At 43.2% G+C, this 25,340-nt stretch overlaps 1 protein-coding gene across 1 annotated transcript in view; it reads left to right on the forward strand.

Moving 5' to 3' along the window:
• rps6kc1 (ribosomal protein S6 kinase polypeptide 1) overlaps positions 1–25,340 on the forward strand; it is a 225,286-nt gene that overhangs the window by 137,801 nt on the left and 62,145 nt on the right. Inside the window, exon 9 of the mRNA XM_072508923.1 lies at positions 15,770–15,862. Within this exon, the coding sequence (XP_072365024.1) occupies positions 15,770–15,862 (93 nt within the window). The remainder of the gene's footprint in view (positions 1–15,769; positions 15,863–25,340) is intronic.

Below are 25,340 nucleotides of genomic sequence, written 5' to 3' on the forward strand. Positions count from 1 at the left end.
TACACGTTCAAGACCTCTTCTATCTCTTCAGACTCCATACACAATCTCCCGCCACTGTCCTTGATCGGACCTCCCCTCGCTCTAGTCATTCTCATATTTCTCACATGTGTAAAAGGCCTTGGGGTTTTCCTTGATCCTACCCGCCAAAGATTGTTCATGCCCTCTCTGAGCTCTCCTAATCCCTTTCTTCAGTTCCCTCCAGGCTACCTTGTATCTCTCCAACGCCCGGTCTGAACCTTGTTTCCTCAGCCTGACATAAGTCTCCTTTTTCCTCTTAACAAGACATTCAACCTCTCTTGTCAACCATGGTTCCCTCACTCGACCATCTCTTCCCTGCCTGACGGGGACATACATATCAAGGACACGTAGTACCTGTTCCTTGAACAAGTTCCACATTTAACTTGTGTCCTTCCCTGACAGCCTATGTTCCCAACTTATGCACTTCAATTCTTGCCTGACAACATCGCATTTTCCCTTCCCCCAATTGTAAACCTTGCCCTGTTGCACACACCTATCTCTCTCCATTACTAAAGTGAAAGTCACAGAATTGTGGTCACTATCTCCAAAATGCTCCCCCACTAACAAATCTATGACTTGCCCTGGTTCATTACCAAGTGTCAAATCCAAAATTGCCCCTCCTCTGGTCGGACAATCTACATACTGTGTTAGAAAAGCTTCCTGGACACACTGCACAAACACCACCCCATCCAAACTATTTGATCTAAAGAGTTTCCACTCAATATTTGGGAAGTTAAAGTCACCCATGACTACTACCCTGTGACTTCTGCACCTTTCCAAAATCTGTTTCCCAATCTGTTCCTCCACATCTCTGCTACTATTGGGGGGCCTATAGAAAACTCCTAACAAGGTGACTGCTCCTTTCCTATTTCTGACTTCAACCCATACTGCCTCAGTAGGGTGATACTCCTCGAACTGCCTTTCTGCAGCTGTTATACTATCTCTAATTAACAATGCCACCCCCCACCTCTTTTACCATCCTCCCTAAACTTATTGAAACATCTATAACCAGGGACCTCCAACAACCATTTCTGCCCCTCTTCTATCCAAGTTTCCGTGATGGCCACCACATCGTATTCCCAAGTACCGATCCATGCGTTAAGTTCACCCACCTTATTCCTGATGCTTCTTGCGTTGAAGTATACACACTTCAACCCATCTCCGTGCCTGCAAGTACTCTCCTTTGTCAGTGTACCCTTCCCCACTGCCTCATTACACGCTTTGCGTCCTGAATATCGGCTACCTTAGTTGCTGGACTACAAATTCGGTTCCCATTCCCCTTGCCAAATTAGTTTAAACCCTTCCGAAGAGTACTAGAAAACCTCCCTCCCAGGATATTGGTGCCCCTCTGGTTCAGATGCAACCCGTCCAGCTTGTACAGGTCCCACCTTCCCCAGAATGCGCTCCAATTATCCAAATACCTGAAGCCCTCCCTCCTACACCATTCCTGCAGCCACGTGTTCAGCTGCACTCTCTCCCTATTCCTAGCCTCGCTATCACGTGGCACCGGCAACAAAGCAGAGATGAATACTCTGTCTGTCCTGGCTTTTAACTTCCAGCCTAACTCCCTAAACTCGTTTATTACCTCCACACCCCTTTTCCTACCTAAGTCGTTGGTACCAATGTGCACCACGACTTCTGGCTGCTCCCCCTCCCCCTTAAGGATCCTGAAGACACGATCCGAGACATCCCTGGCACCCGGGAGGCAACATACCTTCCGGGAGTCTCGCTCGCGACCACAGAATCTCCTATCTATTCCCCTAACCATTGAATCTCCTACAACTATTACTTTTCTATTCTCCCCCCTTCCCTTCTGAGCCCCAGAGCCAGACTCAGTGCCAGAGACCTGGCTGCTAGAGCCTTCCCCCGGTAGATCATCCCCCCCAACAACATCCAAAACGGTATACTTGTTTTGAAGGGGAACGGCCACGAGGGATCCCTGCACTGTCTGCCTGTTTTTTCTTTTCCCTGACTGTAACCCAGCTATTCTTGTCCTGTACCTTGGGTGTGGTTACCTCCCCTTAACTCTTCTCTATCACCCCCTCTGCCTCCCGGATGATCCAAAGTTCATCCAGCTTCAGCTCCAGTTCCCTAACACGGTCTTTGAGGAGCTGGAGTTGGGTGCACTTCCCGCAGGTATAGTCAGCAGGGACACCGGTGGCATCCCTCACCACCCACCTCCTACAGGAGGAGCATGCAACTGGCCTAGCCTCCATCCCCTCTTACCTTACGGAATATAGCTGCCCTGTGGACCAACTGGATCTCCGCCCTCCGACTCTGCTCCCAGTCAGCTGCACTCTCTGTAAACTCCTGGCTCTCGTCTCACTCTTTGCGGAAATGTAGGAAACAAAATGAAAGGAGCACCTTATTCCCTCCTCACTTAACTCCCTCAGTCACCAAACTCTCACTATAGCACTCAAATGCACCAAATTCAGCACTCCCTCAGTCACCAAACTCTCACTATAGCACTCAAATGCACCCAATTCAGCACTCCCTCAGTCACCAAACTCTCACTAGAGCACTCAAATGCACCAAATTCAGCACTCAGTGCAAACAAAGTCTGCACTGTCGGGGATCACTTTTATACTGTGAATCTAGCCTCTGAAAAACTGGCCTAATCCAATTAACTAATTAACAAGCTCCAGCTGCAAGTGCCTACAAGTAGAAGCTTTGTTTAAAGCTGATTGAAAATTCACCTTCTTCTAAACCAAACAGCAACTTTTAAGTTAATTAACTAAATAAAAGAAAGACTAGACTTTAGATAAAAATGAAGCCTTATACTCCCTCGGTCACCAAACTCTCACTATAGCACTCAAATGCACCAAATTCAGCACTCAGAACAAAAATCAAAACAGGAGGTAGAGGATACTTCACCGTTTTTGAGTCGATGAGAAATCTAAACATTTCCATTGTCTGATAGCCAACTATGATCAAATCAAACATTTACAGTTGTAGAAGATTATTGAAAGGTAAAAAGGAAACTGAAAATAAGTGACTATTTTCAAATTCAATTTATTATTGTTTGTTCACTGTCTATTGTGTTTATTTCTGACAACATTTAACTCTGGTTTGTCAGGCTATTGTGCTGAATGCGAACAATAAAACCATGCAAGTGTAGGATATAAATACACATCTATCCTTGTATCTGTATCCAATTCCATCTGTCAAGGTTTTAAATCGATTGAAAATTCTGCTTGCTTTTCACTTCACTTGGCTCAACCAAGGATTCCTCAGGGCACATCGCTCAGTATTCGCAATCCATTCGAGCTAACTTTGCAAATTTTCAATCCAGTGATTGATCTTTCAAACTTTTGCACATTTTCCATCCTTTTCTTCTTGGTTCATGTTGTTCATGTGTCTTTCAGCTTGGAGGAGCAGTCTGGACAGGTGACCTAATCATGCCTTTGGATTTTTTTTTTGTTTCTTTCTAAATAAATTATCTTTTGCAAAGTACCCCAATTACCAGTTTAGTTCCAAATTATTAAGATTGTTGCCGCTTTAAATTTTCAGTCTGATTTAATCCTTATCATAACTGAGCTGCACACTCTAATACCGTTGAACTAATACACAAGTGCATTTGTTCAATCACATGCCATGCTGAGGGTACGCATTTGCAGCTAGGGAAATCATAATGACGTTGTTCTTTGCCACCCAGAGGCCTTCTGATCCTTGTTTACTGCAAAAACGCACCTTTTCACTCCCACCTTCAATCTCTCTCTCCTTCTGTCAGCATTGGTTGTAGTTGCATGTGGTCCGACTGGAAGGAGGTGTAAAATCTGGAAAAATTGATTTTTAGTTCTATTTTGTGACACCTTCTCAGTATCTCTCCATTTTGGAGCTTTTCTAATTTGATTTTCTGCACACATCTGCTCTCGTATGGTCTCTGTTATCTGCAGTGCTGGCAATCTAGTCCAGCAAATCAGATTAATTTAGTGTCTGTATTGTGCCCTGCTTGACCCAAATGTTTTCTATTAACTAATTCTGCTGCCTTTTTCCTAAAAATGCAACAAAACAAATGGGTGCAAGATCAAGAAGGATTACTATTCTAAATGCCCAGGGTCTGGGCACAGGAAAGACGAGACAAAGGATGGAAGGGCAAGAGACTCTGATCCTCCACTTTCAAAGAGCACTTGTGTTTGCCTTGTAACAAACTGAACAGCAAGGACATTCCCAATGAGAGACCAGTGCTACCATTTAGGGATCTTCTTGAAGGACTACAACTACTGTTTCACATTGTGAGGTGAAACCAGATTTCCAAAAATAACTTGTCTTGAAATTTAATAGCAGGATCTGGGAGGAGGCTTGAAATGAAAGGAATCTGACAGTCCTCGACATTGTTTCCTAAAACTGATATCTAATTGGTAGTGGAGATTATATTGGTGCCAGACTTCTGATTTTAAAGCCGTAGCTGGTTGAAAACAACTGCCCCCCCCCCCCCCCACCCACGCTTCACTTTTGCCCGTATTTATGCGGAGGGACCAACAAAGACAGCATTTTTCTTCAAATTCCACCAGCCAGAACTGAAGATTCAAATTCATTCACAGCAGAAGCGCTTTCAGGCCTCATACAATTTACCAATGATCCTTATATTATGGGCCAGGGTTTAGAGAACCCCAAAGTGTATCATGGAGTTCACCTGACCCACGACTTTTAATAGATTGTGGTATGGGGAGCACACGGACCACTCTACAGATGTGGTACAGCAGAAATGGAAAAGTATTTTTTAAAGCAAAACAATGTTTATTCTATGAACTCAAGTTAACCTTTTTAAAACAGAGTGAACATCTTAGCAATCATCAATTCAAATACAACCCCCAAAGAATACAACACTAAGTAATCCTTAATAACTTCCCAAATAACACCCAGAAGACAAAAGAAACACCTTTTAACAGAAGTACATTAGGTTTACATTCACTACTGAGAACATTTATAATTCTGAATTCACGAAATGATCAAGAGATATTCTTTTCATGGCAGAGATCAGCAGTACACCTGCTCTGTCTGGCTTCAGCTCCAACATTGAAAACGAAACTAAAACACACCCTGCAGCAAACAGCCTAAAACGAAAGTAAAAAGCAGACAGCCCAGCTCCACCCACACTCTGACATCACTGATAAACACCCATTTCTTAAAGGTACATTTCTTAAACACCTATTTCTTAAAGGTACTCTCACATGACACCTCCTCCCAAGAAAAATAAAGAAACCATCAACTTCAAGATGGTTTCATTTTTCACCTTTTCACTATCCTTTAAGAAATGCACACAGTAAATATACTTTTTCGTTTCAAAAAAACCCACACACGCAAACAAGTACAATAATATAATCCATTTTTGTTCTTCTTCCTCCAACTGGAATCCTTCTCGATTGACAGTCTCTTTGAACAAGAAGGTCTCTGCACGATCCATCCATTTCTCTATGCCTCGCAATTTCTCTTTAAAGTCAGATACTTTAGTTCAATCTGATCACAGAGTCCCTTGTAATTCTCCAACACAGGACCATTGGTTATCACAGCTTTCAGGCAGTCAAATGCCTGTTGACACTCTGCTGTCCACTGGAATTTGTTACGCTTCTTGAGCAAGTCCATCAGTGCAGCCACCACGCCACAAAAACTTTGCACCAATGTTCGATCAAATCCACTCGTGCCAAGAATTCGCATTATTTCCCTTCGTCTTGAGGGTATCGGAACCTCCGCAATGAAAGTGACTTGGGCTTTTCCAAATTCACTTTTGGTAGGTTTATCACCAAACCCACCTCCTGAAGTCGATCGAATAACTCCATCAGATGTTATAAATGTTCTTTCCATGTCTGGCTGAAAATTACCAGATCGTCGATATATACCGCACAATAATCCTGAAACAAATTTGTTTGTTAACCGTTGAAATGTGGCTGGGGCATTTTTCATGCCAAATGGCATAACTTTGAATTGGTATATACCATCTGGAGTCACGAAAGCTGAAATCTCCTTCACCCTTTTGGATAAAGGTACCTGCCAGTAACCTTTAAGTTAATCCAATTTGGAAATAAAAGCTGATTGTCCCACTTTCTCAATGCAATCCTCCAAACTTGGGATAGGATAAGAGTCCGTTCTTGTAACTGCATTAACCTTTCTATAGTTCACACACAACCGTTGGGTACCATCTGGTTTTGGTACCATCACTATGGGTGAGCTCCATTGGCTGCAACCCACTTCAATTATGCCATTTTTAAGCATACTCTTAAACTCTTTGTTAACCTGTGCCAATTTTAAAGGGTTAAGTCTGTATGGATGTTGTTTGATTAGAACAGCATTTCCTGCATCTACATCATGTATAGCCATTTTAGTACTTCCCAATTTATCTCTACAAACTTGCCCACGTGATATCAATAACTCTTTCAGGTCAGTCCGTTTTTCCTCTGGAAGGTAACTCAACAATTTATCCCAATTTTTAAGAACATCCTTGTTTTCCAATTTAATTTGAGGTATGTCAAATTCACAGTCATCTGGATTTGGTTCGTCACTTTGAGTTAGAATCATTAAAACCTCCTCCTTTATCTCTCCTTCCCTTTCAAAGTACCTTTTACACATATTCACATGACACACTCGGTGAGTCTTCCTTCTATCTGGTGTTTTTAACCATATAATTCACCTCACTTAATTTACTTTCAATCTGATAAGGTCCACAAAACCTTGCTTTTAAAGGTTCACCTACCACTGGTAACAATACTAAAACGTTATCTCCACTGGCAAAACTACAAACTTTGGATTTCTTGTCCACTGCCCATTTCATCACATTTTGTGCAACCTTTAAACGCTGTCTAGCCAATTCACCTGCTCTATTTAATCGTTCCCTAAAATTTGACACTTAATCCAATAATGTAATTTCTGATTTCTCACTCACCAATTGTTCGTTAATCAATTTAAGTGATCCTCTTACCTCATGACCAAAGATTAGTTCAAAAGGACTGAATTTGGTTGACTCATTCGGTGCATCCCTAATTGCAAACAGTACGAATGGAATTCCTTGATCCCAATCCTCTGGATAATCTTGACAATAAGCCCTCAACGTTGTCTTCAATGTCTGATGCCACCTTTCTAACGCTCCCTGCGATTCTGGATGGTACGCAGTTGATTTAAATTGTTTTATTCCTAAGCTGTCCATAATTTCTTTGAATAACCTGGAGGTAAAATTTGATCCTTGATCCGATTGTATTTCTGTGGGTAGTCCATATCTAGTAAAGAATTTAAGAAACTCCTCCACAATCTTTTTAGCTGTAATATTACGTACTGGAATGGCCTCTGGAAACCTAGCAGACACATCCATTACCGTCAAAAGATATTGATTCCCACTTTTCGTTTTCAGAAGCAGTCCTACGTAATCAATTAGGACCCTTGTAAAAGGTTCCTCAAATGCTGGAATGGGTATTAAGGGCACTGGTTTTATCACTTGACATGTGTGACATGATTGACAAAATTTAATTACATCTTTATGTAGTCCAGGCCAATAAAAATGTTTCTGGATTTTAGCTTTAGAGTTTTCCTTATTCCCAAATGACCTCCCACTGGTACCTCATGTGCAACTCGCAACACCTCCTTTCTGTACCCTACCGGCAATACTACTTGATGAACTTCTGCCCATTTTCCATCCGCCTGCATATGGAAAGGTCTCCATTTTCTCATCAAGACATTACTTTTATGGTAATAACACGCTGGTATACACTCAGATTCCTCTTCCGTGTATGTTTTCTGATACATCCGTTTTATTTCTACATCTTTCTGTTGTAACTCCATCAATTTTCCTGAACTAAAAATATCCGCCTCATCCTCCACCTGTTCTTGTTCTTTTTCAACCATCTGATCAAAAATCGTTTCTGATAATTGCACTTCAACGTCACCTTCACTCTTTGATTTCTCCTCTTGTCTTAACCTGTGACTTTGCGACCCTGTTACTACACAGTCTGGAAAAATCCCAGGATATTCGTCCTTCAACACTTCAGTTTTCTGATTTTGCATGCTTATCAACCACCGTAGGCATCACTCCCACCTGCGATCCAGCTATATCATCACCCAAGATAAACTGTACTCCTGGACAAGATAGTTTCTCTATTACTCCTACTACCACTTCACCACTCTTCACTGGACTTTCCAACGTTACCTTATATAATTGAACACTACTCCTCTCACCCTGAATTCCACCTATTACCATCTTTTCTGGCAACATTCTTCCCAAACTACATAACTCCTCATCTCTTACCATTAAAGATTAACTAGCTCCCGTATCTCTTAAAATTGTGACTTCTTTACCTGCTCCTCCTGATACACATGAGTAAACTTTACTCACACAAGTAAATTCTTTAAAGAGATCTGGAACCTTCTTATCAATCACCTCTTGATCAGGCTGTATAATCTTTTGCACCTCCTTCGCTTCACTTGGACTTTCCTTTACCACTTTCACAAACCCCATTGTCTTATCCTGTTTTACCACTTCAGCCTTCCCAGTGCTTTTATTCAACCACCAGCACTGACTTTACATGGCCTAGTTTATTACAGTGAAAACATTTGAAACTTTTCATGTCTCTTCCACCCTCCCTGATTTCTTTTTTAATCTGAGGTACACTCTCCTTATTATCTCCCATCAGATCACCTTTACCGTTACCACTTGAGTATTTCTCATGTCCCCAGATTCTATCCCTCACAGGCTGAAACTGATGTCCGAAACCAAGCTTTGATTTATGAACTAATTCATAATCATCTGCCATTTCTGCTGCTAACCTCGCAGTTTTAACCCTCTGCTCTTCCACATGAGTTCTCACTACATCAGCAATTGAATTTTTAAACTCCTCCAAAAGTATAATTTTTCTGAGAGCCTCATACGTTTGGTATATTTTCAAAGCCCTTATCCGCCTATAAATTACTCTGAGCCTTTCAATCTCCATGTATGTTTGACCAAGTTGTTTCCTTAAATTTCTAAACCTTTGTCTGTAGGCTTCAGGCACCAGTTCATATGCACCTAAGATGGATGTTTTCACCTCCTCATACCTCCCAGATACCTTCTCCAGTAGTGATGCAAACACTTCACTAGTCCTACATACCAGCTTTGTTTGAATCAGTAATACCCACATGTCCTGTCCCCATTTCATTTGTTTAGCTACCTTCTCAAATGAAATGAAAAAGGCTTCTACCTCCTTCTCATCAAACTTTGGCAATGCTTGGACATATTTAAATACATATCCACCAAGCCTTCGACTATGACGCTCTTTCTCACTATCCTCATCACTATCATCCAACTGTATGTTTCCCTTAACGTCTGCCAATTTTAACTGACTGCCATGTTTCATGGCCATTTTCCGAAGTTCAAACTCTCTCTCTTTATCTTTTTCCATGATCTGAGGTCCCTTTCTCTTTTTGTTCTGCTAGGGCTATTCTTTCTTTTCTCCTTTCTTCTCCCTCCTTTTCTTTATCCTCTCTTTCGTATTCAAGCTGCTTTCATTCTTCTTATGTTCAAGTTGCTTAATCTGTAACTGGATCTTTGCCATTTCTAATGAGTCAGACTGTATCTCATGCAACTTGAAATGCTTAGCCACCACCATAATTACCTCATCTTTTTGCATTTTGTCAGGTAATGTTAACTGCAATGTTTTTGCCAAATCTAACAGTCTGCTTTTAGTCTCTGTCCGTAAGGCACTGCCTGTGACCGTCTCCACACCCAAAAACTTCAGAGTCTCAGAAAGAGCCATTGTCCACAACACACTCCCTACTTAACTGAAATACCACGCCTGAAAAGCAACCACAATATGCACACAACTCATCGTCTTTAAGTTCACAAAGCCAAACCAATAGATAGACTTTTATCCCCCTCGAGCACCCAATTTGTTATGGGCCAGGGTTAGAGAACCCCAAAGTGTATCATGGAGTTCACCTGACCCACGACGTTTAATAAATTCTGGTATGGGGAGCAAAACATGTTTATTCTATGAACTCGCGTTAACCTTTTTAAAACATACAGTGAACATCTTAGCAACCATCAATTCAAACACAACCCCCAAAGGATACAACACTAAGTAATCCTCAATAACTTCCCAAACAGTATCCAGAAGACAAAAGAAACACCTTTTAACAGAAGCACATTAGGTTTACTTTCACTACTGAGAACATTTATAATTCTAAATTCACGAAATGATCAAGAGATGGTCTTTTCATGGCAGAGAGATCAACAGTACATCTGCTCTGTCTGGCTTCAGCTCCAACACTGAAAACGAAACTAAAACACACCCTGCAGCAAACAGCCTAAACAAAAGTAAAAAGCTGACAGACAGCCCAACTCCACCCACACTCTGACATCACTGATAAACACCCATTTCTTAAAGGTACTCTCACATGACACTTGTGGCATTCTGCTTGACCAATGATTACGTTGTCTGATAATGTATAATGTAGAAAAGATCCAAGTTGCCCTCGTCAGTAATGGAAAAGAAAAGAAGGGCATGCATTTTTCTAATTCCTTTCATGACCACTGGACATCTCAAAGTGCTTTACAGTCAATTATGGACTGTTTTATTTTAAGTGTAGTCTCTGTTGTAATGTAGGAAAAGTGACAGTCACTTTGAGCTTCTACAACAGCAATGTGGCAATCCATTTTTGTGATGCTGCTTAAAGAATAAATGTTGGCTTCAAAAGTAACTCTTTGCTCTTCTTCAAAATAGCGCAGTGGGATCTTTTACATCCACTCGAGAAGACAATTGGGGCATTGTCATAATGTCTCATGTGAAAGATGGCACCATTGACGGTGGAGCATTCCCTCAGTACTGCACTGTTATGATCTAAAGGCAAAGCACGAGGTGTTTTGATAAGATCCGGTTCGGGACCAAACCATTTTGTTTAAAGTAGACAAAGTTTGAGATTCAAGACACTGGCTCAGTGAATAAAGCGGCAAGATTCCACTGGTATTGGAACAGTAAAAATAAACTTTCCACTCCAAGGTCAGAAAGATAAAATAATTTACAATATCTATCTTTAACATTCAGGGTTAATATGAATACATGTGAATCAGCAGGCAAACTGTGGTTGAACACATCACACTAAATGACAGATGTGTTCAAGACAGAGTCCAGTAAACTGAGCCAATCCATAACCCTGAAACTGCTGTCCCTCATGAGGGATTCCCATCTTCACCTTTGAAGATCTCGCCTTGCAATTCGTTCCGTAAGTTGCTCTGACTTGGACAGCTTCAATGACGGCCCACCTCACTGGATTTCAATCTTGTCTCCTGCAATTCTGTTCCCCTGGATTCCTGAGTCTGCATCTAAGTACCAACTTGCAACTTCTGCTCTTTGGCTGCGCTGAACAGTACAAAACTGCTCCAAAGGGGTCCATTTGTCCCAACAGCCCATAACACAGAGTTGCCAACCTTTTGCTACCTTCTCAGTTCTTCAGGCTAGACAGCAAGTTCGTGATGCTGAGTAAGACCAGTAGCACGGGTTCAATTCCTGTACTGGCTGAGGTTATTCATGGCCTTCTCAACCGTTCCACTCGCCTGAGGTGCTGTGATCCTCGGGTCAAATCACCATCCGTCAGCTCTCCCCCTGAAACAGGAAAGCAGCCAGTGGTCATCTGGGACTGTGGAGACTTCACATTTTCCTTTCGTTCTTCAGGGCTTCACCCAAGCCCTCTTGATCGCCAAAGTTCTCCTGAGCTCACTTTGACAGGGCTTCTAAGCCCTTTTCACTTAGTCGGCTACACGCAACCATTTTCCTACTTTTTTTTTTTTTAAATGTGTTTATTCAAAGTTTTCATTTTCCTACTTTTAACAAACAGGGACTCCTTTTTCAGTTGTCTCTTTTGGGACCTCTCCCTGTCCCGTGCCTGGGACACTTCAATAGCATGCCGCCTGCTGGTCACATGACCTGGGTTTTCATGCCGTTTTTCTTTCTCCACAGATGCTCTGGGCAATTTTTCGGCCCAATGAACTCCATCAGAACTGAGCATGTGCAGTCCACCCTGGTCTGTGCATATGTGGAAACTCCTAGGTCTGTCGGACTGAGTTCTTGACCTGTTGTCCTCTGTCACAGCTGCACGATGGCCCTTCATTTATGTGCTCTGGTCCTGGACTGGGACTTGAGCCTACAATCTTCTGACTCAAGGCGAGACTGCTACAACTGAGCCAGGGCTGACACCATAATTCTTTGTATTTTTATATTGATTCTCTTTGTCCTATCAAATAGCGTACAGTGAGATGCACAAGTGTTATGTGGAGTAGATAAATGAACAAAAAGGGTGGAATATTGACCTTTTTGGATTGGATTTTGTTTATTGTCACGTGTACCGAGGTACAGTGAAAAGTATTTTTCTGCCAGCAGCTAAACAGATCATTAAGTACATGAAAAGAAAAGGAAATAAAGAAAATACATAATAGGGCAACACCAGGTACACCATGTAACTAGATAACACCGGCATCGAGTGAAGCATAAAAGGGTGTAGTGTTAATGAGGTCAGTCCATAAGACTGTCGTTTAGGAGTCTGGTAACAGCAGGGAAGAAGCTGGTCAGGGCACGGAAATGTTTTTAGGCAGTGGCAATGCATGCAGCATTGATGCTGCCCAGAGGATCTGGACTAGACGATCCGGACCCACAACTCCAAAGCTGAGATGTATCTCCAGTTGACTTTTAACTATGTTCTGTTTTCTGAGACAATATGCTGTATAGGTCGGTTAAAAAGTCCCATCATTTACCTGCTACAATGTCACTAAGGTCATATCTTGGGTGTCTGCCATTGGCAAGGAGGTTGTTTCCTTTCCATTGTCCACCTCCTTTGCTCGTGCACCCCAGAAACAACACAGCCCCATAAAAATGGGTCATTGTAACGTTTTTTAAAAATTTAGTGTACCCAATTCATTTTATAGAATTAAGGGGAAATTTAGCGTGGCCAATCCACCTACCCTGCACATCTTTGGGTTGTGGGGGCAAAATCCACGCAAACTCTGGGAGAATGTGCAAATTCCACATGGACAGTGACCCAGAGCCGTGATCGAACCTGGGACCCTGGCGCGTGAGGCAGCAATGCTAACCACTGCGCCACCGGGCAGCACCATAGTAACATTTTTAGTATTAAAAATATTGTTTAAAAGAAAGATGTGTTGCTGAAACTTTTTGTGTTGCACTCATCATCAGGTCATGGGCAAGAATGTGAAATGCAAACAATTCCTGAAAATAGTGGGCAGGTTTCTCCCAACCCGAGGCCGGGCCGGAGAATCCCCGCAACCGGGCCACGCCGGCACGCGATTCTCCGCAGAGTGGAGAATCGGCGCCATTGGCGACAGCGCGACGGTCACAGGCCGCTGATTCCCCGGCCCGGGTAGGCCAAGCGGCCGTTTAAAAAAGGCAGAGTCTCTCCCGCACCATCCACACTGGTCGCAGACGGCGGGAAATCTGCGTGCAGGGTCGGGGGGGGGGGGGGGGGGGGGCGCGAGGGAAGGGGGGCTTTGACCCCGGGCGGGCCCTCCGATGGGGCCTGGCCCGCGATTGGGGCCCACCGATCGGCGGGCCAGCCTCTCGCTCCCCGGGCCTATTTTCTTCCGCGCCGGCCCCTGAACTCCCCCGCCATGTTGCGTCGGGGCCGGCGCGTTGAGGGAGGACACCGCGCATGCGCGGGTTGGAGCCGGCGCCACTGTACATGCGCGGATCCCGCGGGGCACAGTTTGTACCGGGATGGGAGGCTGGAGCGGCGTGAACCGCTCCAGCGCCGTGCTGGCCCCCTGTAGGGGCCATAGTCGGTACTCCCAGCGGCTTGTTCACGCCGTCGTGAAACGCAACGCCGTTTCTGACAGCGTGGACACTGCCGCCGAATGGGAGAATCCCGCCCAGTAACTTGTAAGTGAAACAACTTTAAGGGAATCCTGTATTCCCATTGAAAGCAATGTTAAAGCTGAAGTTTGGTTTCTCTGTGCGGAAATGTCCAAAGGAACCTATGTACAAGTTGAAATACTGTAGCGCGCGTGTAGAACATTGCAATCCTCACTGGAATAGCTTGCAAAATAAAATTTACCACTGAATACAAAAGAAATACTGTATAAATTCAAATTGGCTAACACTTGCAAATCTTCCTTTCTTCTTAAGATTTGAAGATGACTTGCTTCCACTCGGTCACAATTGGTTCTGGGGTGGTTGGCAAGTCCAGTGTGCAATCTCCAGACTCTGCCACATGTGGGTACGTGTTTCTTGGAGGCTTTTGCACTCTCTCCGCTGCCTTGACTTAGCCTCTGCGTGTTCCCATCAAAGTCTAGCGTGTACGGTGCCTTCCCAAATGAACCCTTCCTTTTTGGGTGGTCTCCATGAATTGGTGGATCTGTTTGACTTCTTGAGCGAAGCTTTGAGGACATCCCTAAAGCTTTTGAGTGGAGATGGCTTTGAGTGAGTTAGAGCCTTAGTGCTGATCCATGCTTGCTGCAAATGACTCTCACTGATTTTAAAATGTCTTCTGCCTCACCTGCTGCAGACTTGACCAAGGGCTAGACTTGATGGAGTTTCAAAATTAAGCAGATGATTGCAGAGTCAGCCTCCTAAAGGATATTTTTCACCCAAATAAGCCCTGAGACAAGGAAACCAACTGTATTGTACCTGTGTACAGTAACATATACCTCTTTCGCAGAGACTTCAATGTGCTCCCTGCACAGCATGCACTCATGAAGCTCTCGAATTAAAGCAACTTGCAGAAGCAAGAAATGGGCCACCTTTTCCACAGAGGTGAAGAGCCCAGGCTCAACATTTTGCTTTTTATAAAAAAAAATTCTCACTCTTTCTTCAGAATTTCATCCCTGGGTTTAAAAAGAAATCGAAGTTGCGTTGATTGATGACGCTGATAAGGCCAGAGGGCCCGACTTTGATGGACATTAAATTGGCCGAAGTGAGATTACACGCAGCATGTGAAATGAGGACAGCAAAGAGTGCATTGAGGAGACCGGCACGCAATAATGCCCAATGAAGACGTGACACATGATGATGATGCAGATGAGAGAGTGCAATGATATAAAAACAAAAATCGTGACATAATCCTGTGAAACGGGTCCTGAAAAAGCAGCAACTTTAATAATGTTAACCAGGGCAATTTAAAGTGAGGACTTGCTGTACAGGAGAAATTGGCATTCTTGTGTCTGTTTTGCGTCCCCTAACAGTGATCGAGTAAGAGGGCCTGGGTTGATATATGCTAAATCTACTCTGAAGGCCCAAACTTTGAGAACCCTTAAATAAGGAACCCATGCGTTCTAGGCCATACAAAACACTTGGCTGTAGCTGTAACCATTCTCAGCTGAATTTCAAGCCTGTTCCAGTGTCATCCCACTGAATTTATGGCGGGAGTTCGAATTAAATGGCTGCAAATTTTCAGGACCAGTGGTCTAATCTACTGCAGTTAATCATCAGTTAATTTTATATCTGTTACATCTTGCATCTTTTAGGTCCTGAAGATTTTGTTGACTTGTGATGCTTGTTTTTTTTTACACAACAGGAAACATATTTGTTAATATTGCATTGTTGATATTTGCGAACAGCTGTCACACTCTAAACTTAATAATGACTGTATCCTAACCAAATAAATATTTCTACGGGGATTCTCCTCTGTGCTAGACATGGGTTTGAAGCGGAAACAAATTACCTTTTGATCTTGTCCACAACTGTTCTGTGACAAATTTAGTTTTCTATAACTTGGCATTTGCTCCAGTAGGCCATCTTCCTTTAAGTGTTACTATGATTGATGTGATACCTTTGATATCTTCTATTAGCCTCCGGGACCACTAAGTTCAAGGCCTGCTTGGAATCTGAGGAATCCTGCAGAGGAGCTGAAGGCCTTCAGAGTCCTTGGGGTGATTGACAAGGTAATTCTTCAGCATCATTTCAAGGGTTTAACCATAAATCAACCACCAGCTGAGTTTGTAGCTTTTGAAGCTATTGGTTTTGACAGCTAGGAAACAAAAGAAAAAAATGACTTGGTTTTCCTGCATTTTACAGAAACCGAGGGGGCAAAGTGAGTTTGTTTAAGTAGGATTGTGTAGGTATGTTAGTGGAGGGAATTTGATATGGCCTTTTTAAATATTGCATTGTAATGTTGAAACAACTGCTGTTAAATTGAGTGCTTAAGGTGCTATATAAATATAAATGGCTGTAAATACTAATGCTGCATTGTAAGCTTAAGCCATATCATATACTTTTAATAGACTAACGGTTTGAACAAGACAGTAACAAGAATTGCAGGTGCAAAATATTGCTTACAGAAGTATGTACAAGGAAGATTTTGAGAGTTCAAAATCAGAGATTAAATGCTCAAAGTGCCACACAAGTGAGGGAGGCCAACATAATCAGAATAGGGTGTTGTCACTGCAAAAGGGTCATATTTGATTTGTATTGTAGCAAAATCAAATTTAAACAATTTTTATGAGGGGGAAGAAAAATCTGTTGACAAAATTGGCAGAATATGATATTTGCAGGTGCAAGACTTTTTAGTTCAATGTTCAGATCACTGTAGTAATGATATATTTATAGTTACATGATTGCCTCATTAAATGTTACGAGACCCTTAGGCTATTTTACAGTGATAGCTGCAGGTAGGTTTGGTTTTGTCCCACGCATATGTAATGCTACTCCATGTTGACACAATGAAGTAAGCGATGCAGAATAATAGATGAATGCCAGTAATTCAGTCAAGTGTTATAGTGACATCCTAACCCTCGAGGGCAAAACTCGTGTTGTTTGTCAGTGGAAAACCGAAGTTCAACGAAATTTCCAGTTTCACTGCGAGACGTTTACCTTTGGCTTCCAAAATGAACATGGGAGAAGCAGAGTAATTGTGATGTAGAAGATGTACATACACCATGTAACAACCTCGCCTCGTATCACAACATAATATGAACAGCCTTGTTTTCTTGAGATTGAATTATTATTATGATCTCACGCATTCTCTTTCTCTCTCACTCTCCTATATATGCTTAGCTATGTGTTTATCTTAACCCTTAGGTTTATATTTGTAAAGAAAACTGGTATCTCGAAAACTGGTATCCAGACACAAAGTATTATACAGAGAAAATTAATGAGAACCTCGACATTCCAATCATATCTTCAAAGGAGATTTTATTTAGTGACCTTGTATTAAACAGATGTGCCAAACTATATTAATTTTCTTAAGCACTTTCACAAATTATGTTTGTCTTCAGAGACTGAGCTGAATCCTGAGGGGTCGTCTTAACTATCACAGTGAATCATTTTCAGCAGCTTCCTCTTCTAATCTAACACTAGGAGTGCTGAAAGTAAATTACATGGAAAAGGTCTGATTAAATTAGCAGATGAATGTAGGTTTAGCTCTTCCCGTATACCCATTTGTAATAATTTCCTTATTTTGATCTGAGAACCAAGTATCCGTTGATGAAATAGAAATTAAATTACAAGATATTTCCTTTTACCTGGAGATCAATTTCTGCATATTAATGCTGACTTCAAAAAAATATTTGTGGGGGCTGAACGGATCAGATATTGTGGTGAGAATTTGGGGGCTTGACAATACTGGGCGGCACGGTAGCACAATGGTTGGCACAGTTGCTTCACAGCTCCAGGGTCCCAGGTCTGATAACCGGCTTGGGTCACTGCCTGTGCGGAGTCCGTACGTTCTCCCAGTGTGTGCGTGGGTTTCCTCCAGGTGCTCCGGTTTCCACCCGCAGTCCAAAGATGTGCAGGTTAGGTGGATTGACCATGCTAAATTGCCCTTCGTGTCCAAAATGGTTAGTTGGGGTTACGGGGATAGGGCGGAGGTGTGGGCTTAGGTAGGGTTATCTTTCCATGTGCCGGTGCACACTCGATGGGCTGAATGGCCTCCTCCAGCACCTTCTGCACTGTAAATTCTATGAGTGATGATATTGGGCATTTTCAGTTTGGCGCGGAGATCCTGAGCTTGCTGCCTGTCAGTCGGGCATCTGATGCAGGGTGCATGGTGGCTCTTCCTGGACCTAACAGTCATTGAAATCAGTACGAAGTTCAACTCTCCTGTTCCCACATCACAGGTGGAAACATCTTTTTGTGATTAATAAAATGTGATAAGTATGCAGAACCAGCACTGAAAAAAATCATTTTACAATCAGGGAGTGCCATGAATAGTAGATTTTAAAGCTATTTTGCATAATAACTTATTTAGAAAAATTTTTGTTCAGTTTTTTTAGCATCTTTCTTCACTCTATGGCCAGGGTTGTATGCTGGGCTAGGGGCCCTTGCTCGCGGCCGGTCATTTAATTGGCATAGAGCAGGCCCTCTGTCCATGAACACATCTAAGGGCTGTTGGCAATCAAATATTCTGCAGGTCTCTGGATCCAGCAGTGCCACTGGGAGTGCTAGCTACTGCTGAGACTGCGTCTAGTCCTAAAAGCAGTTGTCCTTGGAGCTGGTTGGAAAGGTAAGTGGGAGGAGGGTATTCTCGAGGCCTGGCTGGTAGACCAGGGCGAGGGAGAGTCGAGGTTCAGGATGGGCGGGTCAGTGGTCTTTGGGGGTGGAGGGAAACATTTGGGATTCTTCTATTCAGCATCCTATAGTGTTCTGAGGGGAAGGTTGCCAGGGTTGCATTTCCCTTTGTGTGAAAAAGTGCTCTACTCCAAAGAGCTTGGCTCTTATTTTAAGATTATGCCCCCTTGTTGTGGTTTTCCCCATCAGAGGAAATAGTTTCTCTGTATCTACCCTCTTGAATTCATTTGTCATTTTAAACATCTCCAATTAGATTCCCCTTCGAAATTTTAATCTCCAGGAAGTACACACCTAATTTATGCAACCTGGTCCCATAATTTAATCCGTTAAACGTCAGTACCATTCTGTATCCCCAATTTATCCTCCCCGAGTTTTGGTGGCCAAAATTAAACACAGTAATTCAGATGGAGTGTGACTAAGGCTCTATGCAACTGAAGCATGATTCCCTCCCCTTTGCATTCTAGCCCCTTGTGTTAAATGCCAGCATTCTGTTAGCCTTTTGACTATGTTTCATACCTGTGCATTAGCTTATGATAATAATAATAATTAATAATAATAATCCACACCCTTTTGCACCTGCAGAGATCCAAGCCTCCACCTTCGAAAATATTCTGCATTGGTTTTCTAGGGTCTGAAGCAGGTGTACTCATCTGTCACAGTGTCAAGTCACTGTTAGAAATGTTGACAAAAAAAGGACAGGATTGGGTCGACTCAGATGAGTAAATCTGAACCTGTCTGCAATCTACCTGCTTCCAGTTTCAAGAGAAGACGGACAGGTGACCCTAATTACCCACCACCTTCTGGCTGGAAATGCCTTGGGGTCTAGGGAAAGGAGATGAGGAATAAGCGCCTTCTTGCTTATCTGTACAGTGGATTCAGTGTGTCTATCTTGCCAATGCCTCACGATTAGACCCCTTCCTGACCTTTCTGGTCTCCCTCTGACCTCCCTCACGGGGCCTCTGATTTCCCCACCCCATTCTTTGAGGCTTCCGATCTCCTCTCAAAGACTTCTGACCAACCCTCTGACCTCGTTTCCTCTCCCCATCCTACCCAGTCCTCAATCTGAAGCCTACTGTCCATTCCTGATTTCCATAAATCATTCCCCAGGGTTCCTGACTGCATTTTCCTGCTGTAGGTGATCCTGTTACCATCAAAAGTTTAGCTTATCAACTTGATGGGTGTGAAACTGAGGAAAAGTGTAATAATGAGGTCCTACTGCTAAATTGAGCTGGTTATTTTCATCCTCATCCGCAGTATCCCCCTTCCCGTGCATATTGGGGCCTTAGTCTCAGATAGATTTCAATAACATTGCGACAATTGATATTAAACTGGCAGGCTGGTATCTAAGTGCATCTCCTCCCTTCTTAAGTAATGGTTTCAAATCCAGTTATAATCCATAGGGCAGCACGGTAGCATTGTGGATAGCACAATTGCTTCACAGCTCCAGGGTCCCAGGTTCGATTCCCGGCTTGGGTCACTGTCTGTGCGGAGTCTGCACATCCTCCCCGTGTGTGCGTGGGTTTCCTCCGGGTGCTCCAGTTTCCTCCCACAGTCCAAAGATGTGCAGGTTAGGTGGATTGGCCATCATAAAAATTGCCCTTAGTGTCCAAAATTGCCCTTAGTGTTGGGTGGGGTTGCTGGGTTGTGTGGATAGGGTGGAGGTGTTGACCTTGGGTAGGGTGTTCTTTCCAAGAGCCGGTGCAGACTCGATGGGCCGAATGGCCTCCTTCTGCACTGTAAATTCTGTGATCTGTGATAAACCTGCAAAGCTTAGGAAAATTCTGTCTGATACATCTGCAATTTCCTGATCTATTTAATACTTGGGATGGAAACCATCAGAACCAAGAGATTTGACTATCTTCTGAGTTCCATTATTAACTTTGTTGCCTTTTTAAAAAAAACTTTTATTAAATCCACTAACTCCCTCCCCTTGACAGTATTTTAGGTTCCTTTATAACTTTGGTATTTTGCCCTCCACCTCCATTGTGAAAACGGATACAGCGTACTTATTTAACAAGTCTGCTATTTCTTTATTGTCCATTACAGTCCTGTATGTTTTTGCCTTTCATGGTCTCACATAGCCCGACTGCTCTTCATCTATTGCAAAAACTATTAGCTTTGATATCCGTTGCAAGGTTTTTCTTATTTAGTTTGTTCCTCATTTACCATTTTTGTATCTTTTGTTGCTTTTTATAGCTCTCCCAGTTTTGTGGAGTTCTAATTTTTCTTGCATTTCATTAACCTTTCCTTTTAGTTTGATAATGTCTCCCCTCATTTGTTGAGCATAATTGCCTAACTAAAGCGGCTACAGGACATTTTAAAGGGGGAGGGTGCATAGGCAGCTGTTGGGTGCATATAGGAATCAACAATATAGGTAAAAAGCAGGATGAGGTCCTCCTACATGCTGAATTTAGGGAGTTAGGGGCTAAATTAAAAAAGTAGGACCTTGAAGGTAATAATTTCGGGATTGCTACCAGTGTCGCGTGCTAGTCAGAGTAGGAATGACGGGATAGATTGGATGAATGCGTGGCTGGAGACATGGTGCAGGAGGGAGGGATTCAGATTTTTGGTACATTGGAACCAGTTCTGGGAGAGGTGAGACCATAACAAATCGGACGGCTTACACCTGGGCAAGACTGGAACCAATGGCCTAGGGGGGTTGTTTGCTAGCACTGTTGGGGAGGGTTTAAACTAATATAGCAGGGGGATGGGAACCAATGCTGAAAGTCAGAGGGTAGTAAAGAGGGGATAGAAACAAAAGCCAGTAATGAGAAAAGTGGAAGGCAGAGAAATAGATTGAACTGCATTTATTTCAATGCAAGAGGCCTGATGGGCAAGGCAGATGAACTCTGGGCAAGGATAGGTACATGGGACTGGGATATTATAGCTATTACTGAAACATGGCTAAAGGAGGGGCAGGACTGGCAGCTTAATGTTCTGGGGTATAGATGCTATAGGAAAGATAGACCAAGAGTTAGGAGGGGAGGGGGAGTTGTGTTTTTGATTAGGAACAACATCACTGCAGTACAGAGAGAGGATATATCCAAGCGTTCACCCACTGAGTCTATATGGGTAGGGGCAGCACGGCAGCATTGTGGATAGCACAATTGCTTCACAGCTCCAGGGTCCCAGGTTCGATTCCGGCTTGGGTCACTGTCTGTACGGAGTCTGCACATCCTCCCCGTGTCTGCGTGGGTTTCCTCCGGGTGCTCCGGTTAGGACTGTCCTATAGGCCCCTAAATAGTCAGCGGGAAATCAAGAAGCAAATATGTAAAGAGATTACAGATAACTGCCGGAACAATAGGGTGGCAATAGTTGGGGACTTTAACTTTCGCAACATTAACTGGGACAGCCATAGCGTTAGGGGTTTGGATAGAGAGAAATTTGTCAAGTGTATTCAAGAAAATTCCCCATTAGATGTGGATGGCCCGACTAGAGAGGGGGCAAAACGTGACCTCCTCTTGGGGAATAAGTAAGGGCAGGTGACAGAAGTGTTAGTGAGGGATCACTTTGGGACCAGTGGCCATAATTCCATTAATTTTAAGATAGCTATGGAGAACGATAGTTCTGGCCCAAAAATTTAAATTCTAAATTGGGGCAAGGCCAATTTCAATGGTATTAGGCAGGAACTTTCAAAAGTTGATTGGGGAAGCCTGTTTACAGGCAAGGGAACAGATGGTAAGTGGGAGTCTTTCAAAGGGGCGTTAACTTGGGTTCAGGGTAAGTACATTCCTCTCAGTGTGAAGGGTAAGGCTGGTAGAAGAAGGGAACCCTGGATGACTCGGGTTATTGAGGCCATGGGCAAAAGGAAGGAGCTGTATAGGCAGCTGGGAACAAGTAGATCCCTTGAAGAGTATCGGGCTTGTTGGAGTAGAGTTAAGAGAGAAATCAAGAGGGCAAAAAGGGGACATGAGATTGTCTTGGCAGATAAGGCCAAGGAAAATCCAGCTTTTACAGATATATAAAGGGCAAAAGAGTGACTAGGGAGAGGGTAGGGCCTCTTAAGGATAAGCAAGGATAATTTATGTGCAGGTCCACAAGGGATGGGAGAGGTCCTAAATGAATATTTCTCATCAGTATTTACTGTTGAGAAAGGCACGAATGATAGGGGAAATTGGGGAAATAAAAAGTGATGTCTTGAGGAGTGTACATATTACACAGAAGGTGCTGGAGGAAGTAAAGCGGATCCAGATAGATAAATCTCCGGGACCTGATGAAATGTATCCCAGGATGTTGTGGGAGGCGAGGGCCGAAATTGCCAGCCCCCTAGCTGAGATATTTGAATCATCGACAGCCACCGGAGTGGTGCCTGAGGATTGGAGGGTAGCAAATGTTGTGCCCTTGTTTAAGAAGGGTTGTAGGGATAAGTCTGGGAACTACAGACCGGTGAGCCTTACTTCAGTAGTGGGTGAGTTGTTAGAAGGTATTCTGAGCGACAGGAACTATAGGCATTTAGACAGGCAAGGGCTAATTAGGGAAAGTCAGCATGGCTTTGCAAGGGAAAGTTATGTCTCACCAATTTGATTGAGTTTTTTGAAGTGGTAACCAAGAAGGTAGATGAGGGAAGTGAGGTTGACGTTGTCTACACTGCAAGGCCTTTGACAACGTACCGCATGGCAGGTTGTTGCAAAAGGTTAAATCTCACGGAATCTAGGACGAGGTAGCCAATTGGATACAAAATTGGCTTGTCGACCGAAGCCAAAGGGTGGTTGTAGAGGGTTGTTTTTCAGGCTGGAGGCCTGTGACCAGCGGTGTGCCTCAGGGATCGGTGCTTGGTCTGCTTTATTTGTTATATATATATATATATATATATATATATATACTTATAAATGATTTGGATGAGAATGTAGGAGGCATGGTTAGTAAGTTTGCAGATGACGCCAAGAATGATTGCATAGTGGATAGTGAAGAAGGTTATATAAGATTGCAACAGGATTTTTTATTTAAATTTAGAGTGCCCAATTCATTTTTTCCAATTAAGGGGCAATTTAGCGTGTTCCTTGCACATCTTTGTGTTGTGGGGGTGAAACATTCTCCCAGATAGACTGGGAGAATGTGCAAACTCTACATGGACAGTGACCCAGAGTCGGGATCGAACCTGGGACCTTGGCGCCGTGAGACTGCAGGGCTAACCACTGCATCACTGTGCTGTCCTTGCAACAGGATGTTAACCAATTGGGCCAGTGGGCCAATGAATGGCAGATGGAGTTTAATTTGGATAAATGTGAGGTGATGCATTTTGGTAGATCAAATCAGGGCAGGACCTACTCAGTTAATGGTATGGCGTTGGGGAGAGTTATAGAACAAAGAGATCTAGGAGTACAGGTTCATAGCTCCTTGAAGGTGGAGTCGCAGGTGGACAGGGTGGTGAAGAAAGCATTTTGCATGCTAGGTTTCATTGGTCAGAACATTGAATACAGGAGTTGGGACGTCTTGTTGAAGTTGTACAAGACATTGGTACGGCCACACTTGGAATACTGTGTGCAGTTCTGGTCACCCTATTATAGAAAGGATATTATTAAACTAGAAAGAGTGCAGAAAAGAGTTATGAAGATGCTACCAGGACCTGATGGTCTGAGTTATAAGGAGAGGCTGGAAAGGCTGGGATTTTTCTCCCTGGAGCATAGGAGGCTTAGGGGTGATCTATAGAGAGGTCTATAAAATAATGAGGAGCATGGATAAGGTAGATAGTTGCCATCCTTTCCCAAAGGTAGAGGAGTCTAGAACTAGAGGGCATAGGTTTAAGGTGAGAGGGGAGAGATACAAAAGAGACCAAAGGGGACATTTCTTCACACAGAAGGTGGTGAGCATCTGGAACGAGCTGCCAGAGGCAGTGGTAGAGGCGGGTACAATTTTGTCTTCTAAAAAGCAGTTAGACAGTTACATGGGCAGGGTGGGTAGAGAGGGATATGGGCCAAAAGCGGGTAAGTGGTACTAGCTTAGTGATGGAAACTGGATGGCATGGACAAGCTGGGCCGAAGGGCCTGTTTCCATGCTGTAAACATCTGTGACTCTAAATAGCACCATTTACCTTCTTAGGCAAATGTGCTGGCTTTGTATTATGCTAAATACTTATTGAATACTTCCTACTGTATCTGTAGGCATGTCTATGAATGATTCATCCCAGTTAACTTTGATAAAATCATTTCTTATCCCTTCAGTGTGTTTCACACATAAAATTGTGAACCTTAGTTTGAGATGCCCCCCCCCCCCCCCCCCCCCCCCCCCCCAACCTCTCCCTCACAATCCAAATACCATATTACCACCACTATTTTTACGTATCTTTCCTGTCAGACAGTTAACTGTCTGGTTTGTTACTCATCATTAAACCTGGTGTATAAATATCAATCCATCCTCTTACTGGTTCAAAATATGTTTTGCTACATGCTTTCCCAATCTCTAAATTTATGCATTCTCCCACTGGATCATTACTGTAAGGAAGTGTGTAGAAAACTCCCACCAGGGTCTTGCATCTTTTGCAATTCTTTAATTTTGTTGATAGTGTTTCCACTGCCTGATCAGCCTGCATGAAATTCTTTCTTTACTTTGCTGTAATTGTGTGTATTTATTTTTTAAATCACTATTAATAATAATAATGTTTATTGTCACAAGTAATCTTACATTAACACTGCAGTGAAGTTACTGTGAAAAGCCCCTAGTCACCACATTCTGGCGCCTGTTCAGGTACAGGGAGAATTCAGAATGTCCTTACCCTAACAGCACGTCTTTCAGGACGTGTGGGAGGAAACCGGATCACCTGGAGGAAACCCACTCAGACACGGGGAGAACGTGCAGACTCCACACAAACACTGACCCAAGCCGGGAATCGAACCTGGGACGCTGCTGTGCAGCAAT

This window comes from Scyliorhinus torazame, chromosome 1 (genome assembly GCF_047496885.1).
Source record: "Scyliorhinus torazame isolate Kashiwa2021f chromosome 1, sScyTor2.1, whole genome shotgun sequence".
NCBI classification, from domain to species: domain Eukaryota; kingdom Metazoa; phylum Chordata; class Chondrichthyes; order Carcharhiniformes; family Scyliorhinidae; genus Scyliorhinus; species Scyliorhinus torazame.